Source organism: Heterodontus francisci, chromosome 15 (genome assembly GCF_036365525.1).
Source record: "Heterodontus francisci isolate sHetFra1 chromosome 15, sHetFra1.hap1, whole genome shotgun sequence".
NCBI classification, from domain to species: domain Eukaryota; kingdom Metazoa; phylum Chordata; class Chondrichthyes; order Heterodontiformes; family Heterodontidae; genus Heterodontus; species Heterodontus francisci.
Window position 1 is genome coordinate 101,852,855 of NC_090385.1, and position 25,113 is coordinate 101,877,967.

At 43.4% G+C, this 25,113-nt stretch overlaps 1 protein-coding gene across 1 annotated transcript in view; it reads right to left on the minus strand.

Annotated features, from left to right (window-relative positions):
* Window positions 1-25,113, minus strand: part of nup62l (nucleoporin 62 like) — a 144,464-nt gene that overhangs the window by 38,126 nt on the left and 81,225 nt on the right. The window contains exons 8-9 of the mRNA XM_068047032.1: window positions 10,249-10,393; window positions 9,037-9,086 (exon numbers count right to left, since the gene is read on the minus strand). Coding sequence (XP_067903133.1) covers window positions 9,037-9,086; window positions 10,249-10,393 — 195 coding nt within the window. The remainder of the gene's footprint in view (window positions 1-9,036; window positions 9,087-10,248; window positions 10,394-25,113) is intronic.

The following is a 25,113-nucleotide window of genomic DNA, read 5'->3' on the forward strand; positions in this document are numbered from 1 at the left end:
TGAATGTTATGACGTGCCAAGTGCTCATCCAGGTACTTTTTAAAGGATGCGAGACAACCCGCCTCTACCACCCACCCAGGCAGGGCATTCCAGACCGTCACCACCCTCTGGGTAAAAAAGTTCTTCCTCAAATGCCCCTTAAACCTCCTGCCCCTCACCTTAAACTTGTGTCCCCTAGTAACTGACCCTTCAACTAAGGGGAACAGCTGCTCCCTATCCACCCTGTCCATGTTCCTCATAACCTTGTACACCTCGATCAGGTCACCCTTCAGTCTTCTCTGCTCCAGCAAAAACAACCTAAGCCTCTCCAACCTCTCTTCATAGCTTAAATGTTCCATCCCAGGCACCATCCTGGTGAATCGCCTCTGCACCCCCTCCAGTGCAATCACATCCTTCCTATAATGTGGCAACCAGAATTGCACACAGTACTCCAGCTGTGGCCTTACCAAAGTTCTATACAACTCCAACATGACCTCCCTGCTTTTGTAATCTATGCCTCGATTGATAAAGGCAAGTGTCCCATATGGCTTTTTCACCACCCAATTAACCTGCCCTTCTGCCTTCAGAGATTGATGGACAAACACGTCAAGGTCCCTTTGTTCATTGGAACTTCCCAGTGTCAGGCCATTGAATACTTCCGTGTCACATTACTCCTTCCAAAGTGTATCACCTCTCACTTTTCAGCGTTAAATTCCATCTGCCACTTTTCTGCCCATTTGACCATCCCGTCTATATCTTCCTGTAATCCAAGACACTCTACCTCACTGTTAACCACTTGGCCAATCTTTGTGTCATCCGCAAACTTACTGATCCTACCCCCCACATAGTCATCTATGTCGTTTATATAAATGACAAACAATAGGGGACCCAGCACAGATCCCTGTGGTACGCCACTGGACACTGGCTTCCAGTCACTAAAACAGCCGTCTGTCATCACTCTCTGTCTCCTGCAGCTAAGCCAATTTTGAATCCACCTCATCAAGTTACCCTGTATCCCATGTGCAATTGCTTTCTTGATACGTCTCCCACGTGGGGACCTTGTCAAAGGCTTTGCTGAAATCTATGTAAACTACATCAATTGCACTACCCTCATCTACACACCTGGTCACATGCTCAAAAAATTCAATCAAATTTGTTAGGCATGACCTCCCTCTGACAAAGCCATGCTGACTATTCCTAATCAAATTTTGCCGCTCCAAGTCGAGATAGATTCTCTCCCTCAGAATTTTCTCCAATAGTTTCCCTACAATTGACGTGAGACTCACTAGTCTGTAGTTCCCTAGCTTATCTCTACAACTGTTCTTAAATAGTGGGACCACATTAGCTGTTTTCCAGTCCTTGACACCTCCCCCATGGCCAGAGAGGGATTAAAAATTTGGGTCAGAGCCCCTGCAATCTCCACCCTCGCCTCCCATAGCATCCTGGGACACAAATCGTCCAGACCTGGAGATTTTCCCACTTTTAAGCCTGCCAAAACCTCCAATACCTTGTCACTCCCTATGACAATTTGCTCAAGAACCTCACAGTCTCTCTCGCCGAGTTCCATATCTATATCCTCATTCTTTTGGGTGAAGACAGATGTGAAGTATTCATTCAACACCCTACCAATGTCCTCTGGCTCCACCCACAGATTTCCCCCTTGGTCCCACTCTTTCCCTGGTTATCCTCTTCCCATTGATATACTTATAGAATATCTTGGGATTATCCCTACCTTTACCAGTCAGAGCTTTCTCATATCCCCTCTTTGCTCTCCTAATTGCTTTCTTAAGCTCCATCTTACACTTTCTGTACTCCACTAATGCTTCCGTTGATTTGCTTTCCTTGTATTTGCTAAAAGCCTCTCTTTACCTTCTCATTGTACCCTGAATGTTTCTGGTCATTCATGGGTCTCTGGGCTTGCTGCTCCTACCTATTACCCTAGAGGGAACATGTTGGGCCTGTACCCTCCCCATTCCTTTTTGAATGCCTCCCACTGCTCTTCTGTCGATTTCATGACAAGTAACTCTTTCCAGTCTACCTTGGCCAGATCCTGCCTTATTTTACGAAAATTCGCTCTCTCCCAATCAAAAACCTTTTTTTGCAACTTGTCAATTTCTTTCTCCATAACGAGCTTAAATTGTACCATGTTGTGGTCGCTATCACCAAAATGCTCCCCCACCAACACATCAACCACCTGTCCGGCTTCATTCCCCAGAATTAGGTCCAGCACTGCACCCTCCTTTGTTAGATCCTCTACATATTGAGCTAAAACGTTCTCCTGTATAACATTTTAAGAACTCCACTCCATCTAAGCCCTTCACACGATGACTATCCCAATTAATGTTGGGAAAGTTGAAATCACCTAATATAATTACCCTATTATTATTTTTACACACCTCTGCGAATTGCACACATATTTGCTCCTCGATTTCCTGCTGACTATCTGGGGGTCTATAATAAACACCTAGCAATGTGGCTGTCCCTTTTTTATTCCTAAACTCTACCCATAAAGCTTCATTTGATGCCCCCTCCAAGATATCATCTCTCCCTACTGCAGTAACTGACTCCTTAACTAATATTGCAATGCCCCCCTCCTCTGTCTCGCCTGAAGATTCTCTATCCCGGGATACTGAGCTGCCAATCAGCCCCTCCCTCAACCATGTCTCCGTGATGGCTACTATATCACAATTCCACGTCAATCCTTGCCCTCAACTCATCCGTTTTACCTGTAATACTCCAGGCATTAAAGTAGAGGCCATCCATCCTGGTCTTAATCCCTTGAAACTTACTTCCGCTGTCTTCCCTCTGACTTGTTTGCTTTCCTGTGTTTAGCTGTGTCCTTATTCTGCTAGGAGTCTGCGTCCCCTCCCCCTGTCAAATTAGTTTAAAACTCCATCTGCCATTTTGCCATTTCTCCGCCCAAGTCTCCAACCCATCTATATCTTGCTGTATCCTCTGACAATCCTCACAACCCGCAACTCCACCAACCTTTGTGTCATCCGCAAATTTACTAATCCGACCAACTACATTTTCCTCCAAATCATTTATACTACAAACAGCAAAGGTCCCAGCACTGATCCCTGCAGAACACCACTAGTCACAGCCCTCCATTCAGAAAAGCATGCTTCCACTGCTACCCTCTTTCTTCTATGACCGAGCCAGTTCTGTATCCATCTTTCCAGCTTACCTCTGATCCCGTGTGACTTCATTTTTTGTACCAGTCTGCCATGAGGGACCTTGTCAAAGGCTTTACTGAAGTCCACGTGGACAACATCCACTGCCCTTCCTTCATCAATCATCTTTGTCACTTCCTCAAAAAACTCGATCAAGTTAGTGAGACACAACCTCCCCTTCACAAAACTATGCTGCCTCTCGCTCATAAGTCCATTCGTTTCCAAATGGGAGTAAATCCTGTTCCGAAGAATCCTCTCCCATAATTTCCCTACCACTGACGTAAGGCTCACCGGCCTGTAATTTCCTGCATTATCCTTGCTACCCTTCTTAAACAAAGGAACAACATGGTATGGTTGAAGTACTGCATTCAGTTCTGAGCACTGCACCTCAAGAAGGTATTTGCCCTTGGAGTGGGTGCAGCCCAGACTCATCAGAATGATAATGGGGCTAAAAGGGTTAGATTATGAGGGCACATTGCACAGCCTAAGATTGTATTCCCTTGCGTATAGAAGATTAAGGGATGAACTAGTTGAGTTGTTCAAGCTGATTGAAGTTGATTTCCTCTGGTAGGGGAGTTTAGAACAAGGGGCAAAACCCTAAATTGAGTTAGGCCTTTCGGGGATATCAGGAAGCACTTCTTCACAAAAGGGCAGTGGAGATCTGGAACTCCTTCAAAAAGCTGTTGAGACTGGGGTCAACTGAAAATTTTAAAACTGAGATTGATAATACCTTTAATCTAACAAATATCTAAAATACAGAACCAAGGTTGGTAAAAGGACATAGATCAGCCACATTCCAATTGAATGGTAGAGCATAAGAACATAGAAAAATAGGAGTAGGCCATTTGGCCCTTCGAGCCTGCTCTGCCATTCAATATGATCATGGCTGATCATTCGAACTCAGTACCTGTTCCCGCTTTCTCCCCGTATCCCTTGATCCTTTTAGCCCCAAGAACTATATCTAACTCTTTCTTGAATATATTTAATGATTTGGCCTCAACTGTTTTCCGTGGTAGAGAATTCCACAGGTTCACCACTCTCTGGGTGAAGAAATCTGTCCTCACCTCAGTCCTAAATGGCTTACCCCTTATCTTTAGACTGTGACCCCTGGTCCTGGACTCCCCCGCCATCGGGAACATCCTTCCTGAATCTAGTCTGTCCAGTAGTGCTGGAGTTTTGTAGGTTTCTATGAGATCCCCTCTCATTCTTCTAAACTCTAGCAAATATAAGCCTAATTGACCCAATCTCTCTTCATACATCAGACCTGTCATCCCAGGAATCAGTCTGGTGAACCTGTGCTGCACTCCCTCCATAGCAAGAACATCCTTTCTCAGATAAAGAGACCAAAACTGCACACAATACTCAAGGTGTGGTCTCACCAAGGCCTTGTATAATTGCAGCAAGACACCCCTGGTCCTGTACTCGAATCCTCTCACTATGAAAGCCAACATACCATTTGCCTTAAGTGCCTGCTGCACCTGCATGCTTACTTTCAGTAACTGGTGTACAAGGACACCCAGGTCTCGCTGCACCTTCCCCTTTCCCAATCTATTGCCGTTCAGATAATAGTCTGCCTTCCTGTTGTTTCCACCAAAGTGGATAATCTCGCATTTATCCACATTATACTACATCTGCCATGTATTTGCCCACTCACTCAACCTGTCCAAATCACACTGGAGCTTCACTGCATCCTCCTCACAGCTCACACTCCCACCCAGCTTTGTGTTATCTGCAAACTTGGACATATTACTTTTAATTCCCTCATCTGTATCATTAATATATATTGTGAATAGCTGGGGTCCTAGCACTGATCCCTGCAGCACCCCACTAGTCACTGCCTGCACTCGGAGCAAGACCCATTTATTCCTACTCTGTTTCCTGTCTGCCAACCAGTTCTCTATCCATGTCAGTACCTTCCCCCCAATCCCATGTGCTTTAATTTTACACGCTAATTTCTTATGTGGGACCTTATCGAAAGCTTTCTGAAAGTCCAAATACACCACATCCACTGGTTCTCCCTTATCGATTCTACTAGTTACATCCTCAAAAAATTCCAGTGGATTTGTCAAGCATGATTTCCCTTTCGTAAATCCATGGTGACTTGTCTGAACCTGTCACTGTTTTCCAAGTGCTCTATTACATCGCTTACAATGGACTCTAGCATTTTCCCCACTACTGATGTCAAGCTGACCGGTCTATAATTCCCTGTTTTCTCTCTACCTCCTTTTTTAAATAGTGGGATTACATTAGCTACCCTCCAATCTGTTGGAGCAGTTCCAGAGTCTATAGAATTTTGAAAAATGACCAGCAATGCTATTTCTGGGGCCACTTCCTTAAGTACTCTGGGTTGTCAATTATCAGGCCCTGGGGATTTATCGGCCTTTAATCCCAATTTCCTGAACACCATTTCTCTTCTAATACTGATTTCATACAGTTCCTCCTTCTCACTAGACCCTATGTTCCCCAACATTTCTGGAAGTAATCTGTGTCCTCCTTTGTGAAGACAGAACCAAAGTATGTGTTAATTAGTCGGCCAATTCTTTGTTCCCCATTATAATTTCCTCCACTTCTAACTGTAAGGGACCCACATTTGTCTTCACTAATCTTTTTCTCTTCACATATTTATAGAAGCTTTTACAGTCAGTTTGTATGTTCTCTGCAACCTTACTCTCATACTCTATTTTCCCCTTCTTAATCAATCCCTTTGTCCTCCTTTGCTGAATTCTAAACTGCTCCCAATCCTCAGGTTTGCTGCTTGTTTTGGCCATTTTATATTTCTCTTCCTTGGATCTAATACTGTCCCTAATTTCTTTTGTAAGCCACGGTTGAGCCACCCTTCCTGTTTTATTTTTGCACCAGACAGGAATGAACAATTGTTGTAATTCATCCATGTGCTCTTTAAATGCTAGCCATTGCCTATCCACTGTCAACCCTTTAAGTAACGTTCCCCAAACTATCATAGCCAACTCGCGCCTCATACCGTCGTAGTTTCCTTTTAGATTTAGGACTCTAGTCTCGGAATCAACTCTCTCACTCTCTATCTTAATGAAGAATTCTATCACGTTATGGTTGCTCTTCCCCAAGGGACCCCGCAGAACAATATTGTTAACTAATCCTTTCTCATTACACAACACCCAGTCGGGGATGGCCTGTTCTCTAGTTGGTTCCTCAACATATTGGTCCAAAAAACCATCACGTCCGCACTCCAGGAATTCCTCCTCTATGGTATTATTGCTAATTTGGTTTGCCCAATCTATATGCAGATTAATGTCACCCATAATTACAGTTGTACCCTTATTGCATGCGTCTCTAATTTCCTGTTTAATGCCATCCTCTACATCACCACTGCTGTTTGGGGGTCTATATACAACCCCAATCAATGTTTCTTAGCTCCACCCATACAGATTCCACATTAGGATTCTCTGAGCTAATATCCTTCCTCACTATGATATTGATTTCCTCTTTTACTAACAACACTACTCCACCTCCTTTTCCTTTTTGCCTGTCCTTTTTAAATACTGAATACCCCTGGATGTTCAGTTCCCATTCTTGGTCACCCTGCAGCCACGTCTCCGTAATCGCAACTATATCGTATCCATTTACATCTATTTGCGCGGTTAATTTGCCTACCTTATTGTGAATACTCTGCACATTGAGACAATGCCTTTAGGCTGGTCTTTTTAACATTCTTAGTCATCTTAGCATTATTTCGCACTCTGGCCCTATTTGTTTCTTGCCCTTGATTTCTATGCCTTCCACTTTTGCCTTTGTGTTTCCTGTCTTCCCTTTCTATCCTCGTTTCCTTCTCCTCAGTCTCCCCACTCAGGTTCTCATCCCCCTGACATTCTAGTTTAAATCCTCCCCAACAGCACTAGAAAACGCCCCTGCGAGTAACCCGTCCCGCTTGTACAGGTCCCACCTTCCCCAGAACCAGTCCCGATGTCCCAGGAATGTAAATCCCTCCTTCCTGCACCATTTCTCCAGCCATGCATTCATCTGGTCTATTCTCCTGTTCCTATACTCACTAACACGTGTTGCAGGAAGTAATCCTGAGATTAATACCTTTGAGGTCCTGTTTTTTAAATTTAGCTCCTAACTCCTTAAATTCATCTTGCAGGACCTCATACTTTTATTTTTTTACTTATGTCATTGGTACCGACATGTACCATGACCTGGCTGTTCAACCTCTCCCTTCAGAATGTCCTGCAGCCGCTCAGAGACATCCTTGACCCTAGCACCAGTGAGGCAACATACCATCCTGGAGTCTCGTTTGCGACCACAGAAACACCTGTCTGTTCCCCTTATAATTGAATCTCCTATCACTATAGCTCTCCCAGTCCTTCCACCCGCCCCCCAACCTCCTGTGCAGCAAAGCCATCTGTGGTGCCACCAACTTGGCTGTTGCTGCTTTCCCCTGGGAGGCCATCCCCCCCACCCCCCCCAAAACAGTATCCAAACTAGTATATCGGTTTGAGAGGGGGATGGCCACAGGGGACTCCTGCACTACCTGCCTGCACCTACTACTCCACCTGGTGGTCACCCATCCCTTTCCTGCCTGTGCAGCCATTACCTGCAGTGTGACCACCTCGTTAAACGTGCTATCCACGACGTCCTCAGCATCGCAGATGCTCTACAGCGAATCCATCTACAGCTCCAGCTGCGCAACCAGTAGCTGCAGCTGGACACACTTCCTGCACACATGGTCGCCATGGACATTGGAAGTGTCCCTGATTTCCCACATAGTGCAGGAGGAGCATGCCCCGGGGCTGAGCTCTCCTGCCATGACTTACCCTTAGATTAAGCTCCTTAGTTACTCGCTTTAATTTAGAATACTAATTACGCTCGGGACCTTATTCCACTCCAAACACTATCTACTACAATCTAAAGTCCTTACCTTTACTTTTACTTTAGCTACTGAAAATAGCAAAAAAAGGGTAGAAATACCCACCTGTTCCTAGTTACCTACCCTTGCAATGCATCACTTTCTGAACTGTGACGTTAGTCATGAAACTCTCTCGCTGTCCCTGTGAACTGTAAGAAATACGAGCAGGAGTAGGCCATTCAGCCCCTCAAGCCAGCTCCACCATTCAATAAGATTGTGGCAGATCTGACCTTGACCTCAATTCCACTCCAGATTTGCTCCCAATGGTGTCAATGAGCACATGTAATGTACTGGTACGAGTACAATATTATAATGGGTGGGAGAACACACTTCAAACAAGTTGCTAGAGGCTCAAGATTCTACATTCATCCATTCAGATTGTTTTGAAAACTGTACCTGCCAATGACCATATTTACAATGGTATCAAATCTTGTTCTCAGTTGAAATGGACACAGTATGAACATTTCACCCACTGACTTTCTTTTTACTGAAACACCAGCAACAGTACTGTGAAAACTGGTTTAGATCTATCTCACAGAATGCACTGACTCCATGAAATCAAGCTTCAGCTAGGATCAGTAGTTACACTCAGCTCAGTCAGAAGATTGTGGGTTCAAGTCTCACTTCAGGACTTGAGTACATGATCCAGACTGAAACTTCTGTGCAGTACTGAGGAAGTGCTGCACTGTCAGAGGTGTTGTCTTTTGTATGAGGCATTAAACCAAGGCTCGTTTGCCTCAATGTAAAAGGTCTTTTGGCATGATTTAAAGAACTGTAGGGAGTTCTCCCAACATCTTTGCCAGCACTCAGTTCTCAAATATGACCAAAAGCAGATTTTCTATCCTTTCTCATATTGCTGCTTGTGGGACCTTGTAAATTGGCTGTTAACTGCTAGAATAGCTGTATTAATAAAGCATCAGAACATAAGGATATTCTAAGGGGTTGTGGAAAACAGAATCCACAATACTACACCAAAATGACAATTACTGAATAAAGCCTTACCTCTTCTGATCCAGCTTCACTTTCTCTGCTTCTCGGTGCAAGGCAGTTATCTAAGGAAATGGCAACAGCAGAGTGTTGGACAGAAGCCATTCAATATTCGCCCCCAACCCACCAGCAGGATCCCTTTGCGAGAAGTCAATTAATACCTAGTGACTGCAGTTCATTCTTTCAAACAGGAATACGCAGTAACTAAAGGTAAATCTACAAGTCAGATAAAAGGTGGCACACTAAAAAGATGCCAAGCAGGATTCATATATTATAAAAAGGTTTCTAGAGGAGCTACTTGTAGGGTGGATTTTTGGCAGGCACATTTCTATAATTCAGCAGTGTGATAGGATCTCATGCTTGTATTCAAGGTGAAAGATGCCAGGACACATTCCATTTCAGCTATGCAATCCCATGGTTAGAAATTGAGTAGAGTGCAGTACAATGCCCCAAGGCTCAACCACCACTTCATAAGATAAATAGGGTTTTTTTTTTCCACCTCCCACAGCAACCATCCTGATCAATTTACTGAGTTTTCAATGCAGTACGAAGTGTGATTTCATGCCAAGGAACTGCATTCAGACTGATCAAAATCATTTCACAAAAGACCCTTCCAGCTGGCAGACAGTTAACATCCACTGAGCTCTTGAACTCAGGTGCTAGCCATAAAAGAACAGCGTTAACCCACACCAATACCCAGTTTCTAACACCACACACCACCACTCCACACCCTCCAAGATTCATTCATTGCAAGACAACTTAAATCTTGATTTGATCAGATTAGCCCATTTGTTCAGTGGGCAGGGGGTGGGAGCTTTTTTTTAAATATACAATGGTTCTTGGGACATGAACAAGGTTTTATTTGTCGACCTGATGGGGTGGTGGCAGGCCTTCTACTTGACCCACTGCAGTCCTTGTAGTGCTGGTGCTCACACGATGATGTTAAGTGCGGAATTCAAAATTCAGACCCAGCAAAAAACTCAAGGTAAGAACTGCAGAACAATTAGCAGAAAAAAGGTCCTTCACAACGGAGAAACCTGATGCTCTTGGCAGATAGCTGACCAAGTAGCAACCAGACTATCTCTTCAATAACCTTCAACTACCTTGACTGGCAAAAGCCCAGCCATTTAAATGATTTAAGAGATTGCAAGGGGCAGAGTGGAGAATTGGACAAATTTGAGCACTCGATTCTGTTTTCTATAATTGGATAGACTGTACTTTGCCTACCTTTTCTCCATTTTCGATGAGCATGCGATCCCAGGCATTGACCTGTGTGGCCTGGTGCAGGAATTGTTTCTCTTGGTCCTCCAGCTCCACACTCCACTTGTTGATCAGACTCTCCAGCTGAGCATATGACATAACTGGAGGAGCACTGCAAACAGAAAGGTCACCAACATTCAGACTAGGTCACATCTCCAAAATTCCAATTCCATACCAAGAACTCTAACAGGAGTACTCCAACAACTGGATCTGACAGCATATGGTATTCACCCTCCTATTAGACTCAGTTCTCCAGACAGCTTTCTTTTGGAAAGGAAGTTACTAGAGTCTTCAAATGGACAAAGAACAGAAATAGACATGGAGGCTCCAAAAAGAACTAAATGTGAAGAATGTGAAGATTACCATCAAGCATGTGACCCTGCCCTACCCTAGGCCCAACCATCTTCAGCTGCTTCATCAATAACCTTCCCAACATAAAGTCAGAAGTGAGGATGTTCGTCAATGAATGCACACAGTATTCAGTACCTTTTGCAACTCCCCCAGATACTGAAGCAGTTCGTGTCTGTATGCAGAAAGACCTGGACAACATCCAGGCTTGAGCTGATGGGTGGCAAGTGACATTCGCGCCACAGAAGTGCCGGGCAATGACCAATGAGAAAATCTAACCATCTACCCTTGACGCTCAACGACATTATCATCGCTGAAACCCCTGCCAACATTCTGGTCTTTACCCTTGACCAGCCATAAAAATGCTGTGGTTGTAATACCAGGTCAGAGGCTGGGAATTCTGCAGTGAGTAACCCACCTCCTGTCTCCCCAACAATACTCAAGAAGCTCAACACCATTGTCATGCAGACCCCCAATTGCCAAGAATGCAGCATATTAATTTTATTCATAAGATAACCCCTTCAACCCAGGAATCAGCTTAGTAAACCTTCTCTGAACTGCTTCCAATGCAAGTATATCCTTCCTTAAATAAGGAGACCAAAACTGTACGCAGTACTCTAGGTGTGGTCTTACCAATGCCCTGTGCCGCTGTAGCAAGGCTTCCCTACTTTTATACTCCAATCCTCTTGCAATAAATGCAACCTTCCATTTGCCTTCTTAATTACTTGCTGTACCTGTATGCTACCTTTTTGTGATTCATGTACAAGGACACCCAGATCCCTCTGTACCACAGCATTCTGCAGTCTCTCTCTATTTAAATAATATTCTGCTTTGCTATTCTTCCTGCCACAGTGGACAACCTCACATTTTCCCACATTATACTCCTTCTTCCAAATTTTTGCCCACTCGCTTAACCTATCTCTTTGCAGACACTGCGTCTTCCTCAACTTGCTTTCCTCCTATCTTCGTACATTCCGCAAATTTGGCTACAATACACTTGGTCACAAGAATATAAGAAACAGGAGTAGACCCTATGGCCCATTGACCCTGCTCCACCATTCAATACGATCATGACTGATCTTAGGCTTCAACTCCACTTTCCTGCCTGCTCGCCATATCCCTTGATTCCCTGAAAGACTAAAAATCTGTCTATCGCAGCCTGAAATGTATTCAACAATGCAGCATCCACAATCCTCTGGGGTAGAGAATTCCAAAGATTCACAACCCTTTGAGAGAAGTGATTTCTCCTCATCTCAGTCCTAAATGATCAGCCCCTTATCTTGAGACTGTGCCCCCACGTTTTAGATTCTGCGACCAGCGGAAACAATCTCTCAGTGCCTATCCTTTTCAGCCCCTTCAGAATTTTGTATATTTCAATGGGGTCACCTCTCATTCTTCTAAACTCCTGAGAATATAGGCCCAATTTACTCAACCTCTCATCACAGGACAACCCCTCATCCCAGGGACCAATTTAGTGAACGTTTGCTGTACCGTATCCAGTGCAAGCATATCCTTTCTTAAATGTGGAGATCAAACCTGCACACAGTACTCCACTTGTGGTCTCACCAAAACCCTGTACAACTGTAGCAAGACTTCTTTATTCCTATACTCCAAGCGGCTTGGAAAAAAGGCCAACAAGCCATTTGCCTTCCTAATTGCTGTTGTACCTGCATGCGAACTTTCTGCATTCCTTGCACAAGCACACCCAAGTCTCTGATCATCAACACAAGTTTCACACCTTTCAAAAAAAATTCTGCTTTTCTATTCTTACGACCAAAGTGAATAACTTCACACTTCCCTACATTATACTCCATCTGTCACGTTGTTGCCCACTTACTTAACCTGTCTACATCTCTTTGCAGCCTCTGTGTCCTCCCCACAGCTTAGCTTTCCACCTACCTTTGTATCATCAGCAAACATAGATACATTACTCTCTGTCTCTTCATCTAAGTCATTAATATAGATTGTAAATAGCTGAGGACCCAGCACTGATCCTTGCGGCACTCCAGTAGTCACAGCCTGCAAACTTGAAAATGCCCCATTTATGCCCATTCTTTCCTTCCTGCCCATTAACCAATCCTCTATCCATGCTAATATATTACCCCTAACTCCATGTGGCCTTATCTTACCTATGAACCTCTAGTATGGCACCTTATCAAATGCCTTTTGGAAATCCAGGTATACAACATCTACTGGTCACCTTTTATCTATCCTACTAGTTACATCCTCAAAAACTCGAATAAATTTGCCAAACAGGCTTTCCCTTTAGTAAAACCATGCTGACTTGTTCAAATCATAATGTACTTAGATAAGTACAGTAAGACTTACTTAATAGATTCCAGAATTTTCCCAACAACTGATGTTGGACTAACTGGCCTGCAGTTTCTTGTTTTCTCTCTCCCTCTTTTCTTGAAAAGCAGTGTAACATTTGCCAACTTCCAATGTAAAATCATAGATCTTAAATCATAGCTCACGCATCCACTATCTCTGCAGCTATCTCTTTTCGAACCCTAGGATGTAGGCCATTAAGTCTCAGGGATCTGTCAGAGTTTAGTTCCTCAAGTTTCTCCAATACTTTTTTTTAATGTAAAGATACAGCACTGAAACAGGCCCTTCGGCCCACCGAGTCTGTACTAACTAACAACCACCCATTTATATTAATCCGACATTAATCTCATATTCCCTACCACATCCCCACCATTCTCCTACCACCTACCTACACTAGGGGCAATTTACAATTTACCTATCAACCTGCAAGTCTTTGGCTGTGGGAGGAAACCGGAGCACCCGGTCGAAACCCATGTGGTCACAGGGAGAACTTGCAAACTCCGCACAGGCAGTACCCAGAACTGATCCTGGGTCGCTGGAGCTGTGAGGCTGCGGTGCTAACCACTGCGCCGCCCCTTTTCTCTGCTGATATTAATTTCCTCACTCATTTTAGCCTCTAGGCTAACATTTATTTCTGATATGGAACTTGTGTCTTCTACTGTGAATACACAAAGTATTTGTTCAATTCCTCTGCAATTTCCTCTTGCTCCATGATAATTTCTTGTCTCTGCTTCTATTTACTTTAGCTACTCTCTTCCTTTTTATATGTCTTGAAAAGCTCTTACAATCTGTTTTTATATTCCTAGCTAATTTACTCATTCTATTTTTTCCTTTATCAACTTTTTGGTGGCCCTTTGTGGTTTCTAAAACCAATCCATATACTTGCTACTCTTTTTTTGTAACATTGTAAGCCTCCTCTTTTAATTTAATACTATCCTTAACTTCCTGAGTAAGCCATGGATGAGTTTTTCTTGCTGAGTTTTTATTTTTCAATGGAATATATCTTTGAACATTTTGAATTGTTTCTTTGAAGGTTTACTACTGTTAATTTACCACCATACCTTTTAGTTTACCCAATGTCCCATAGCCAGTTCTCCCCTCATATCTATATAATTGGCTGTTTAAGTTTCTTGATTGTGATTGGAGTATGTTACTTTCAAACTTAACACTGAATTCAATGGTATTATGATCACTATTTCCCAGGGATTCATTGACTGCGACATTACTAATTATCCCTGCTTCATTACACTTCATCTATGTCATTAATATAGATCATAAATAGTTCAGGCCCCATTGAACCCTGTGACACCCCACTAGTTACACATTGCCAACCTGAAAATTTATCCTGACTTGTTTCCTATTGGTCAATCCTCTATCCATGCTAATGTATTACCCCTACACCACAAGCTCTCATCTTGTGTAGTAACCTTGCATCATAGAATTGTTACAGCGCAGGAGGCCATCCAGTCCCGTCGTGTCTGCACCGGTTCTCCAAACGAGCAATTCACTTAGTGCCATTCTTGCCTTGACTTTTCTCTGCAACCTGCACATTCTTCCTTTGCATGTAATAGTCTAAATACCCTTTTGAATGCTGTCATGGTCCTGAGGTTTTGTTTTGGAATATGCAGTTTGCCTTTAAGGCTTGCAAGAGATCAGAATTGCTTTAATAGTCGGCACAGCTCAGGAGTTATCGGAAGGTGCACTTTTGTTGCCCTCGAAACAGCCATTTGGAGACAGCCACTTGGAGTCTGTGATTCAAAGGGTGCATTCTCGATACTATGGAAACAGCCACTGGGAGTGAGCCTGATGCGATACATTTGTTACATTTCAGTTTGAACTGGCAGTTAGTAAGACAGTTTGAACACACAGAAGACACAGACAGCTGTGGTGTCAGCACTGAAAAAGAGCTCTCAACCATTTAAACTGAAGTAAATAGGATTTTTGTCTGTTTAATTATTTCTCGAAATTCTAAAAAGTCAAGCCAAGATAGAGATCTCTGGTAATTTAAATTGATGAAAGGGAAGTTAGACTGTGACAATCTTTTATCCCTCAAAAACTCTGAAGTCAGATTGATTCTGTTGAAGGTGTCTGCAAGTCATTAATCGTTGAAATTCGCAGGATGCCGAACAACATTGGACTGTAAATTTGCAATGACTCTAATTTTTCTATTTTTAAATGTTCATAGTGTTTAAGAATTTAGTTCTTTTAATTAAAGAGTTAATTTGTTGATTTAAAGACACCTGGTTTGGTTAGCCTCATTCGGGGGTTAATAGATGGTACAATTTGGTGGGTGTTTCTTTAATTTGGAAAGTTTTTAAATGATATATTAGCCAATCTGTGGAACGACGGGAATAAACTAACAGTGCATTGGTCCCTCCACAATCAGCATCGTATATTTTGACTGGGGGGGCTTTGAGAGGAGTGGTCAGTCGTAACAATGCTCCAATTAAACCTCCTTCCACCACACACTCAGTTGGCACATTCTAGACCTGAACCACTTGCTGCATGACAAAGTTTTCCTTCATGTTGCTTTTCCTTCTCCTACCCATTACTTTAAATCTGTGCCCTCTCCCCTTCTGGATCCTCACACGAGTGGGAACTGTTTCTCCCCATCTACTCTGTCTAGGCCCCTCATGATTTTGAATAGTTGTATTAAATCAGCTCTCAGCCTTCTCTTCTCTCAGGAAAACAGTCCTAACTTCTACAATCTATCTTCATAACTGAAGTTCCTCATCCCTGGAACCATTCTCATGAATCTTTTCTGCACTCTCTCCAATGCTTTCATATCTTTCCTAAAGTGCGACGCCCAGAACTGGACACAATACTCCAGCTGAGGCCAAACTGGTGTCTTATAGAAGTTCAACATAACACCCTTGCTCTTGTACTCTATGCCCCTATTAATAAAGGCCAGGATACTGTACACTTTATGAATCGCTCTCAACCTGTCCTGCAACCTTCAGTGACTTGTGCACATTTCCACCCAAGTCCCTTTGCTCCTTTAGAATTGTACCCTATATTTTATGTCATCTGTCCATGTTCTTCCAACCAAAATTAATCACTTCACATTTCTCTGCATTGAACTTCATCTGCCCCTTATCCGCCTATTCCACCAACTTGTCTCTGTCCTTCTGCAATTCTACACTGTCCTCCTCACAGTTCACAATGCTTCCAACTTTTGTATCATCTGCAAACTTTGAAATTATGCTCTGTACACCAAGGTCTAGGTGATTAATATATATCAGGAAAAACAACGCTGACTGCTGGGGAACTCCACTACAAGCCTTCCTCCAGCCCGAAAAACATCTATTAACCACTACTCTTTTTCCTGCCACTCAGCAAATTCCGTATCCATGTTGCTACTGTCCCTTGTATTCCATGAGCTAGAACTCTGCTCATAAGTCTGTTGTATGGCACTGTATCAAATGCCTTTTGAAAGGCCATGTACACCACATCAACAGCATTGCCCTCACCAACCCTCTCTGTTACCTCCGCAAAAAACTCCAGCAAGTTAGTTAAACATGATTTTTCCTTTATAAATCCATGCTAGCTTTCTTTAACTCACATTTGTCCATTTAAGTATTAATTTTGTTACAAATTATTTTTTCTGAAAGTTTCCCCACCATCGAAGTTAAACTAACTGGCCTGTAGTTGCTGGGCTTATCTTTACACCCTTTTTTTGAACAAGGGTGTGACATCTGCAATTCTGGCACCACCCCCAAGTCTAAGGAAGACTGTAAAATTATGTCTACTGCCTCCGCAATTTCCACCCTCACTACTCAGTATCCTTGGATGCATCTTACCCAGTCCTGGTACCTTTTCCACTTTATGCACAGACAGCCTATTTAATTTTATTTATTTTTATTTAGAGATACAGCACTGAAACAGGCCCTTCGGCCCACCGAGTCTGTGCCAACCAACAACCACCCATTTATACTAACCCTACAGTAATCCCATATTCTCTACCACCTACCTGCACTAGGGGTAATTTACAATGGCCAATTTACCTATCAACCTGCAAGTCTTTGGCTGTGGGAAGAAACCGGAGCACCTGGCGAAAACCCACGCAGTCACAGGGAGAAATTGCAAACTCCGCACAGGCAGTACCCAGAATCGAACCCGGGTCCCTGCAGCTGTGAGGCTATGTCCTCATCAATTTTTTACCCTTCTAGTGTCTGAATTACCTCCTCTTTCACCATTGCCTGGGTTGCATTTTACCACTCTTTTACTATTTATATGTTTATAGCAAACTTTGGAATTCCCTTTAATGTTAGCTGCCAGTCTCTTTTCATGCTCTCTTTGCTTTTTCACTTCCGGTGGCAGCGCAGTGGTTAGCACCGCAGCCTCACAGCTCCAGCAACCCGGTTTCCTCCCACAACCAAAGACTTGCAGGTTGATAGGTAAATTGGCCATTGTAAAATTGCCCCTAGTGCAGGTAGGTGGTAGGAGAATTGAGGGAAGGTGGGGATGTGGTAGGGAATATGGGATTAATGTAGGATTGGCATAAATGGGTGGTTGTTGGTCGGCACAGACTTGGTGGGCTGAAGGGCCTGTTTCAGTGCTGTATATCTCTCTGACTTCCCCTCTGGACCTTCAATATTCAGCCTGGTTCTCAACAGTATTTTCTGCCAGGCATCAGTCATAAGCCCACTTTTTCTTCTTTATCTTAATCTCTACCTTTTTTGTCATCCAGGAGCTCTGGATTTGTTTACCCTACCTTTCCACTTTGAGGGAACATACCTCGACTGTCCCTGAACTATCTCCTCTTTGAAGGAAGCCCATTATTCAGCTACTGTTTCGCCTGCCAACCTTTGACTCCAATTTATTCGCCCCAGCTTCGTTCTTAACCCATTGAAGTTGGCTTTCACCCAGTTGTTCTTTAACCTTTTCCATAGTCAACCTAAACCTAATGATACAATGATCACTATTCCCTAAATGATCTTTGACTGATACTTGATCCACTTGGTCCACCTCATTCCCAAGTAGTCTCGCAGTGTCTTCTTTCTCATTGGACTAGAAACATACTGTAGAAAATTTTCCTGAACTCTTGCCCCTTGCTGCCTTTTACACTACTACTATCCCAGTCTATGTTTGGTTAATTTCAGTCCCCCATTATAACTACCCTATAATTTTTGTACCTCTAATTTCCTTGCAAAGTTGTTCCTCCATGTCCTTCCCAATAGCCAGCAGCCTATAGACAACACCGAGCAATATAACTGCACATTTTTTGTTCCTTTGCTCTAACCAAATTGATTCTATCCTCAACCCCTCTGGGACATCCTTTTTCTCCAGCACTGCAATGCTCTCCTTAATCAAAACAGTCACCCCTCCCTATCTTTCCTGAACACCTTGTATCCATGAATATTCAATACTCAGTCTTGCCCTTCTTTAGCCAGATCTCGGTTATAGCCACAACATATTTCCACATGTCAATCTGCACCTGTAATTCACCAATCTTATTAACAGCACTCCGTGCATTCACATACAAGCACATTAACCCTGATGTAGACTTTATTACTTGCTCCCTTACTTCAACCCCACTGAATAACTTACTCTAGTGCTTTCTATCTCTCCCAGTATTCTGTACACCTTGGTATTTCTCTCTGATATTTCCTCCTGGTTCCCACATCTCTGTCAAGTTAATTTTAAACCCTCCCCAATTGCACCAGCAAATCGCCCAGCAAGGAAATTTGACCCAGCTCTGTTCAGATGAAACCCGTCCAGCCTGTACAGGTCCCACCTTCTCCAGAACTGGTCCCAGTGTCCCAGGAATTTAAAGCCCTCCCTCCTGCACCATCTTTCCATCCATACATTCATCTGCACTATCCTCCTATTTCTATACTCAGTTACTTGTGGTACTGGGAGTAATACGGAGATTACTACTTATGAGGTCCTGCTTGCTAATTTCTTACTTAGCTCAGTAAACTCTTTCTGCAGGACCACATTCCTCTTTCTAACAGAGTCGTTGGTACCAATGAGGACCACGACTGTTCACCCTCCCCCCTCAGGGTGCTTTGCACCCTAGCACCAGGGAGATAACATACCATCCTGGATTCACGTCTGCGGCCACAGTTCCCTTGACTATCGACTCTCCTATCACTATCGTTCTTCCAATCTTCCTTGTGCCTCCCTGTGCAGCTGAACCACCCATGGTGCCATGGTCTTAGCTCTGGCTGCACTCTCCAGATGCACTTTCCTCAGTATACCTGTTGGAGAGTGAGACACAGTCAGGGATCTCCTACACTACCGGCTTGTTTCTTCTTGACTGTCTGGTCACCCATTCCCTTTCTGCCTGCATACCCTTTAGCTGTTGGGTGAGCACATCTATGTGGCAACTTATCAAATGTCTTTTGGCTCCTTTTTATTCACCCTGCTTATTAGATTTCTTTGAGGGTGTAATAAATTTGTCAAACATAATCTCCCTTTCATAAAACCATGTTGACTGTGCCTGATTGCTTTACGATTTTCTAAATGTCCTGCTACTACTTCCTTAAAAATGGATTCCAGCAGTTTCACAGTGACAGATATTAGGCTAACTGATTTATAGGTTCCTGCTTTCCATCGCCTTGCCTCACTCCCCGCTGCACCATCCCCCCTCACCCTACCCATTCCCCTTTCTTGAATTTGAGGTTTTCCACTCCACTGCGACCTTTCTAGAATCTAGGTAACTTTGGAAGATTACAACCAATGCATCCACTATCTCTGCAGCCACTTCTCTGAAGACCCTAAGACGGAGGCATCAAGTCTAGGGGACTAGTCAGCCTTTAGTTTTGCTAGTACTTTTTCTCTAATGATAGGGATTGTGTTAAGTTCCTCCATCCCTTTGATTTTCTCTATTCTTGGGATGTTTTTCGAGTCTTCCACTGTGAAGACTGATAAAAATACTTGCTCAAAGTCTTTGCCATTTCCTTGTTTCCCATTATTGATTGCCCAGTCTCAAACTCTAAGGGACCAATGCTTACTTTGGCTACTCTCTTCCTTTTTAGATATTGGTGGAAGCTTTTACTGATTTAAAAAAAATATTTCTTACCAGTTTACTCTCATACTCTAATTTCTCCTTTTTTTTTCTAAATGATCTTCTGCTGGTTTCTAAAATTTTCTCAATCTTAGTCATAGAGTTATACAGCACAGAAACAGGTCCTTCGGCCCATCGCGTCTGTGCCAGCCATCATGCACCTAACTATTCTAATTCCATTTTCCAGCACTTATATTCCATGCCCGCAGCCTTGTATGCTATGGCGTTTCAAGTGCTCATCTAAATACTTCTTAAATGTTGCGAGGGTTCCTGCCTTTACCACCTCTTCAGGCAGTGTGTTCCAGATTCCAACCACCCGCTGGGTGAAACTTTTTACCTCAACTCCCCTCTAAACATCTTGCCCCTTCCCTTAAATCTATGCCTCCTGGTTATTGATCCCTCCACTAAGGGAAAAAGTTTCTTCCTATCGAACCTATCTATGCCCCTCATAATATTGTATACCTCAATCATGTCCCCCCTCAGCCTGCTCTGTTCTAAGAGAAACAACCCTAGCCTTTTCAGTCCCTCTTCATAGCTGAAATGCTCCAGCCCAGGCAACATCCTGGTGAATCTCCTCTGCACCCTCTCCAGTGCAATCACATCCTTCATATAGTGTGGTGCCCAGAACTGTACACAGTACTCCATCTGTGGCCTAACTGGCGTTTTATACAGCTCCATCATAACCTCCCTGTTCTTATATTCTATGCCTCGGCTAATAAAGGCAAGTATCCCATATGCTTTCCTAACCACCTTATCTACCTGTGCTGCTGCCTTCAGTGATCAATGGACAAGTACACCAAGGTCCCTCTGACCCTCTGTACTCCCTAGGGTCCTACCATCCATTGTATATTCCCTTGCCTTGTTAGTCCTCCCAAAATGCACCACCTCACACTTCTCAGGATTAAATTCCATTTGCCACTGCTCCGCCCATCTTACCAGCCCATTTATATCATCCTGTAATCTAAGGCTTTCCTCCTCACTATTTACGACACCCCCAATTTTCGTGTCATCTGCGAACTTACTGATCATACCTCCTATATTCACATCTAAATCATTAATGTACACTACAAACAGCAAGGGTCCCAGCACTGATCCCTGCTGTACATCACTGGTCACAGGCTTCCACTTGCAAAATCAGCCCTCGAGCATTACCCTCTGCCTCCTGCCACTAAGCCAATTTTGGATCCAATTTGCCAAATGGCCCTGGATCCCATGGGCTCTTATCTTCTGAACCAATCACCCATGCGGGACCTTATCAAAAGCCTTACTGAAGTCCATGTGGACTACATCAACTGTTTTACCCTCATCTACACATTTCGTCACCGCCTCAAAGTTTAATCAAGTAAGTCAGACATGATCTCCCCCTGACAAAGCTATGCTGACTATCCCTGAGTAATCCCTGTCTCTCCAAGTGGTGATTAATCCTGCCCCTCAGAATCTTTTCCAATAGTTTTCCTACCACTGATGTTAGACTCACCGGCCTGTAATTACCTAGTTCATCCCTGCTACCCTTCTTGAATAATGGTACCACATTCGCTGTCCTCCAATCCTCTGTTACCTGTCCTGTGGCCAGAGAGGATTTGAAAATTTGTGTCAGAGCCCCTGCTATCTCCTCCCTTGCCTCACATAACAGCTTGGGATACATCTCATCTGGGCCTGGGGATTTATTGACTTTTAAGCCCATTAAAACAGCTAATACTTCCTCCCTTTCCATGCTAATATGTTCAAGTATATCACAATCCCCCCCACCTTGATCGCTACACCTACATCGTCCTTCTCCGTAGTTAACACAGATGAAAAGTAATCATTTGAAACCTCACCTATGTCCTCTGGCTCCACACAGAGATTGCCACTTTGGTCCCTAATAGGCCCTACTCTATCCCTGGTTATCCTCTTGCCCTTAATACTTATAAAACACCTTCGGATTTTCCTTTATCTTGCCCGCCAGTGTTTTTTCATGTCCCCTCTTCTCTCTAATTACTTTTTTTTTTAAGCACCCCCTACACTTTCTATACTTCTCCAGTGCCTCCACTGTTTTCAGCGCCCTGAATCTGCCATAAGCGTCCTTTAATTTACTGATCCAATCCTATATCCCTGCACTTGTTGGTCCTACCCTTCATCTTAACGGGTACATGTTGGCTTTGAACTCTCACTATTTCCTTTTTGAATGACTCCCACTGATCTGATGTCGACTTTCTTGCAAGTAGCTGCTCCCAGTCCACTTTGGCGAGATTCTGTTTTATCATCTTAAAATCTGCCTTCCCCCAATTCAGTACCTTTATTTTCGGTCCATCTTTGTCCTTTTCCATAAGTACCTTAAATCTTAGAGTTATGGTCACTATCCCCGAAATATTCCCCCACTGACACTTGTACCACTGATCCGGCTTCATTCCCTAAGATTAAGTCCAATACCGCCCCTTCTCTTGTAGGACTATCTACGTACTGGCTCAAAAAGCTCTCCTGTTTGCATTTTAAGAATTCCGCCCCCTTTAAGCCTTTTGCTCCAAGTCTGTCCCAGTTGACATTGGGGAAGTTGAAATACCCTATTATCACAGCTCTGAGATTTGCCTACATATCTGCTCCTCTATCTCTCCCTGACTGTTTGGAAGCCTGTAGTACACTCCCAGCCAAGTGATTGCCATATCTGGCCTATCTTTGCAGCATTGTACACCTTTCTTACAATTTGATTCCATCCTTAACTTCCTTAGTTAGCCAAGGATGGTCCATCCTTCTCAGTCTTTCTTAGAATATATCTTTGTTGAGAATTATGAAATATCTCCTTAAATGTCTGCCACTGCTTCTCTACTATCTTAACTTTTAATTTATTTCCCCAGTCCACTTTAGCCAACTCTGTCTTCATACCTTTGTAAGAGCCTTCAAGTGTAAGACACTAGCTCCAGACCTAAACTTCTCACCCTCAAAATGAATGTGAAATTCTATCATGTTATGATTGCTCTTGCCTAGAGGATCCTTTACTATGAGGTAATTTATTAATCCTGTCTCATTACACATTACTAGATCTAAAATAGCTTGCTCCCGGGTTGGTTCAGAACACATTGTTCTGAGAAACTGTCTCTAATGCACTATGATCTCATCCTCCAGGCTACCTTTGCCAGTTTGTTTAGTACAATCTGGAAGATTAAAATTGCCCACAATTATTTCCTAGAAGCCCCCATTAGTTCCTGATTTATATTCTGTCCTACAGTGTAGCTACTGTTAGGGGGTTTATAAACTACTGCGACCAGTGACTTCTTTCCTTTGCTATTTCTTATCTCCACCCAAAGTGATTTGACAGCTTGATTTTACGAACCAAGATCATTTCTCACTATTCTACTGATCTCTTCCTTTATTAACAACCTACCCCATCTTACAGGGCACTTGGAGAACAGTGGTAGAATTGGACAGAGTCAGCATGGATTTACGAAAGGGAAATCATGCTGGACAAATCTACTAGAATTCTTCGAGGATGTAACTAGTAGAGTTGATGAGGGGGGAGCCAGTGGATGTGGTTTATTTGCAGTTTTGGTCTCCTTATCTGAAGAAGGATGCTCTTGCTATAGAGGGAGTGCAGTGAAGGTTTACCAGACTGAATCCTGGGATGGCGGGACTGACGTATGAGGCGAGATTGAGTCGGTTAGGATTATATTCGCTGGAGTTCAGAAGAGTGAGGGGGGGATCTCATAGAAACCTATAAAATTCTAACAGGACTTGACAGGGTAGATGCAGGGAGGATGTTCCCGATGGTGGGGGAGTCCAGAACCAGGGGTCATAGTCTAAGGATATGGGGTAAGCCTTTCAGGACTGAGATGAGGAGAAATTACTTCACCCAGTAAGTGGTGAGCTTGTGGAGTTCGCTACCACAGAAAGCTGTTGAGGCCAAAATATTGTATGTTTTCAAGAAGTTAGATATAGCTCTTGGGGTGAAGGGGATCAAAGGATATGAAGAGAAAGCAGGAGCAGGTTACTGAGTTGGATGATCAGCCATGATCATAAAGAATGGTGCAGCAGGCTGGAAGGGCCGAATGGCCTACTCCTGCTCCTATTTTCTAGGTTTCTGTCTCCTTATCCTTTCTTCCTATTGCTCCTAAATATCAAATACCCTTGAATATTTAGCTCCCAGCCTTGGTAACCTTGCAACCACATCTCTGTAATTGCTATCATACTTATTTATTTCCATTTGAAATATCAATTCATCCATCTTGCTGCAAATGCTGCATGCAGACAAAGTCTTTAATTCTGTCTTACCATTTTTCCCTACTCTGACCTTATTTGCTGGTGCACTCTTATGGTTGTACGCTCTGTCCCTTCCTGTTACACTCTGGTTATCATTATCTGCATCACTACCCTGCACTATCGCCTTGTCCTTTTTCATTAACTTTCTAAATTTCCCCTCTCCTGGATTCTTTCCTCCCTGCACCCCTCACCACCCCCAACTATTTCATTCAAAGTAAAAAGAAAAATACTGCAGGTGCTGGAAATCTGAGATAAAAACAGCAAGTGCGGGAAATACTCAGCAGGTCTGGCAGCATCTGTGGAGAGAGAAGCACAGTTAATGTTTCATGTTTGCGACCTTTCATCAGAACTGGCAAAGGCTAGAAATGTAATAGGTTTTAAACAAGTGGAGACGGGAGTGGGGTGGGGGGGGGAAAGAGAGGGCGGGGTTGGGTAAGAGAACAGGGAAGGTGTGTGATAGGACAGAAGGCCAGAGAGATTAACAAGACAGTCATGCGGCCAAGGCAAACAGAGTGTGCTAATGATGTGGTGAAAGACAAAGCAATCATGCAGAGAGAGTGTTAATGACAGAATAATGAACAGCCCTAGGCAAAAGCACAAACATGAAAAACCAAGTTTAAGGCAGGCACATGGTTAAAAAAATAATAAAACAAAATAAAATGAAATAAAAAAGTGGCCAAGTCATGCCCTGCAATTATTGAACTCAACGTTCAGTCTGGTAGGCTGTAGAGTGCCTTATCAGAAAATGAGGTGCTATTCCTCGAGCTTGCATTGATGTTCACAGGAACACTGCAGCAGGCCAAGGACAGACATGTGGGCATGAGAGCAGGAGGACATGTTGAAATGACAAGCAACCGGAAGCTTGGGGTCATGCTTGCGGACTGAGCGGAGGTGTTCCGCAAAGCGCTCAT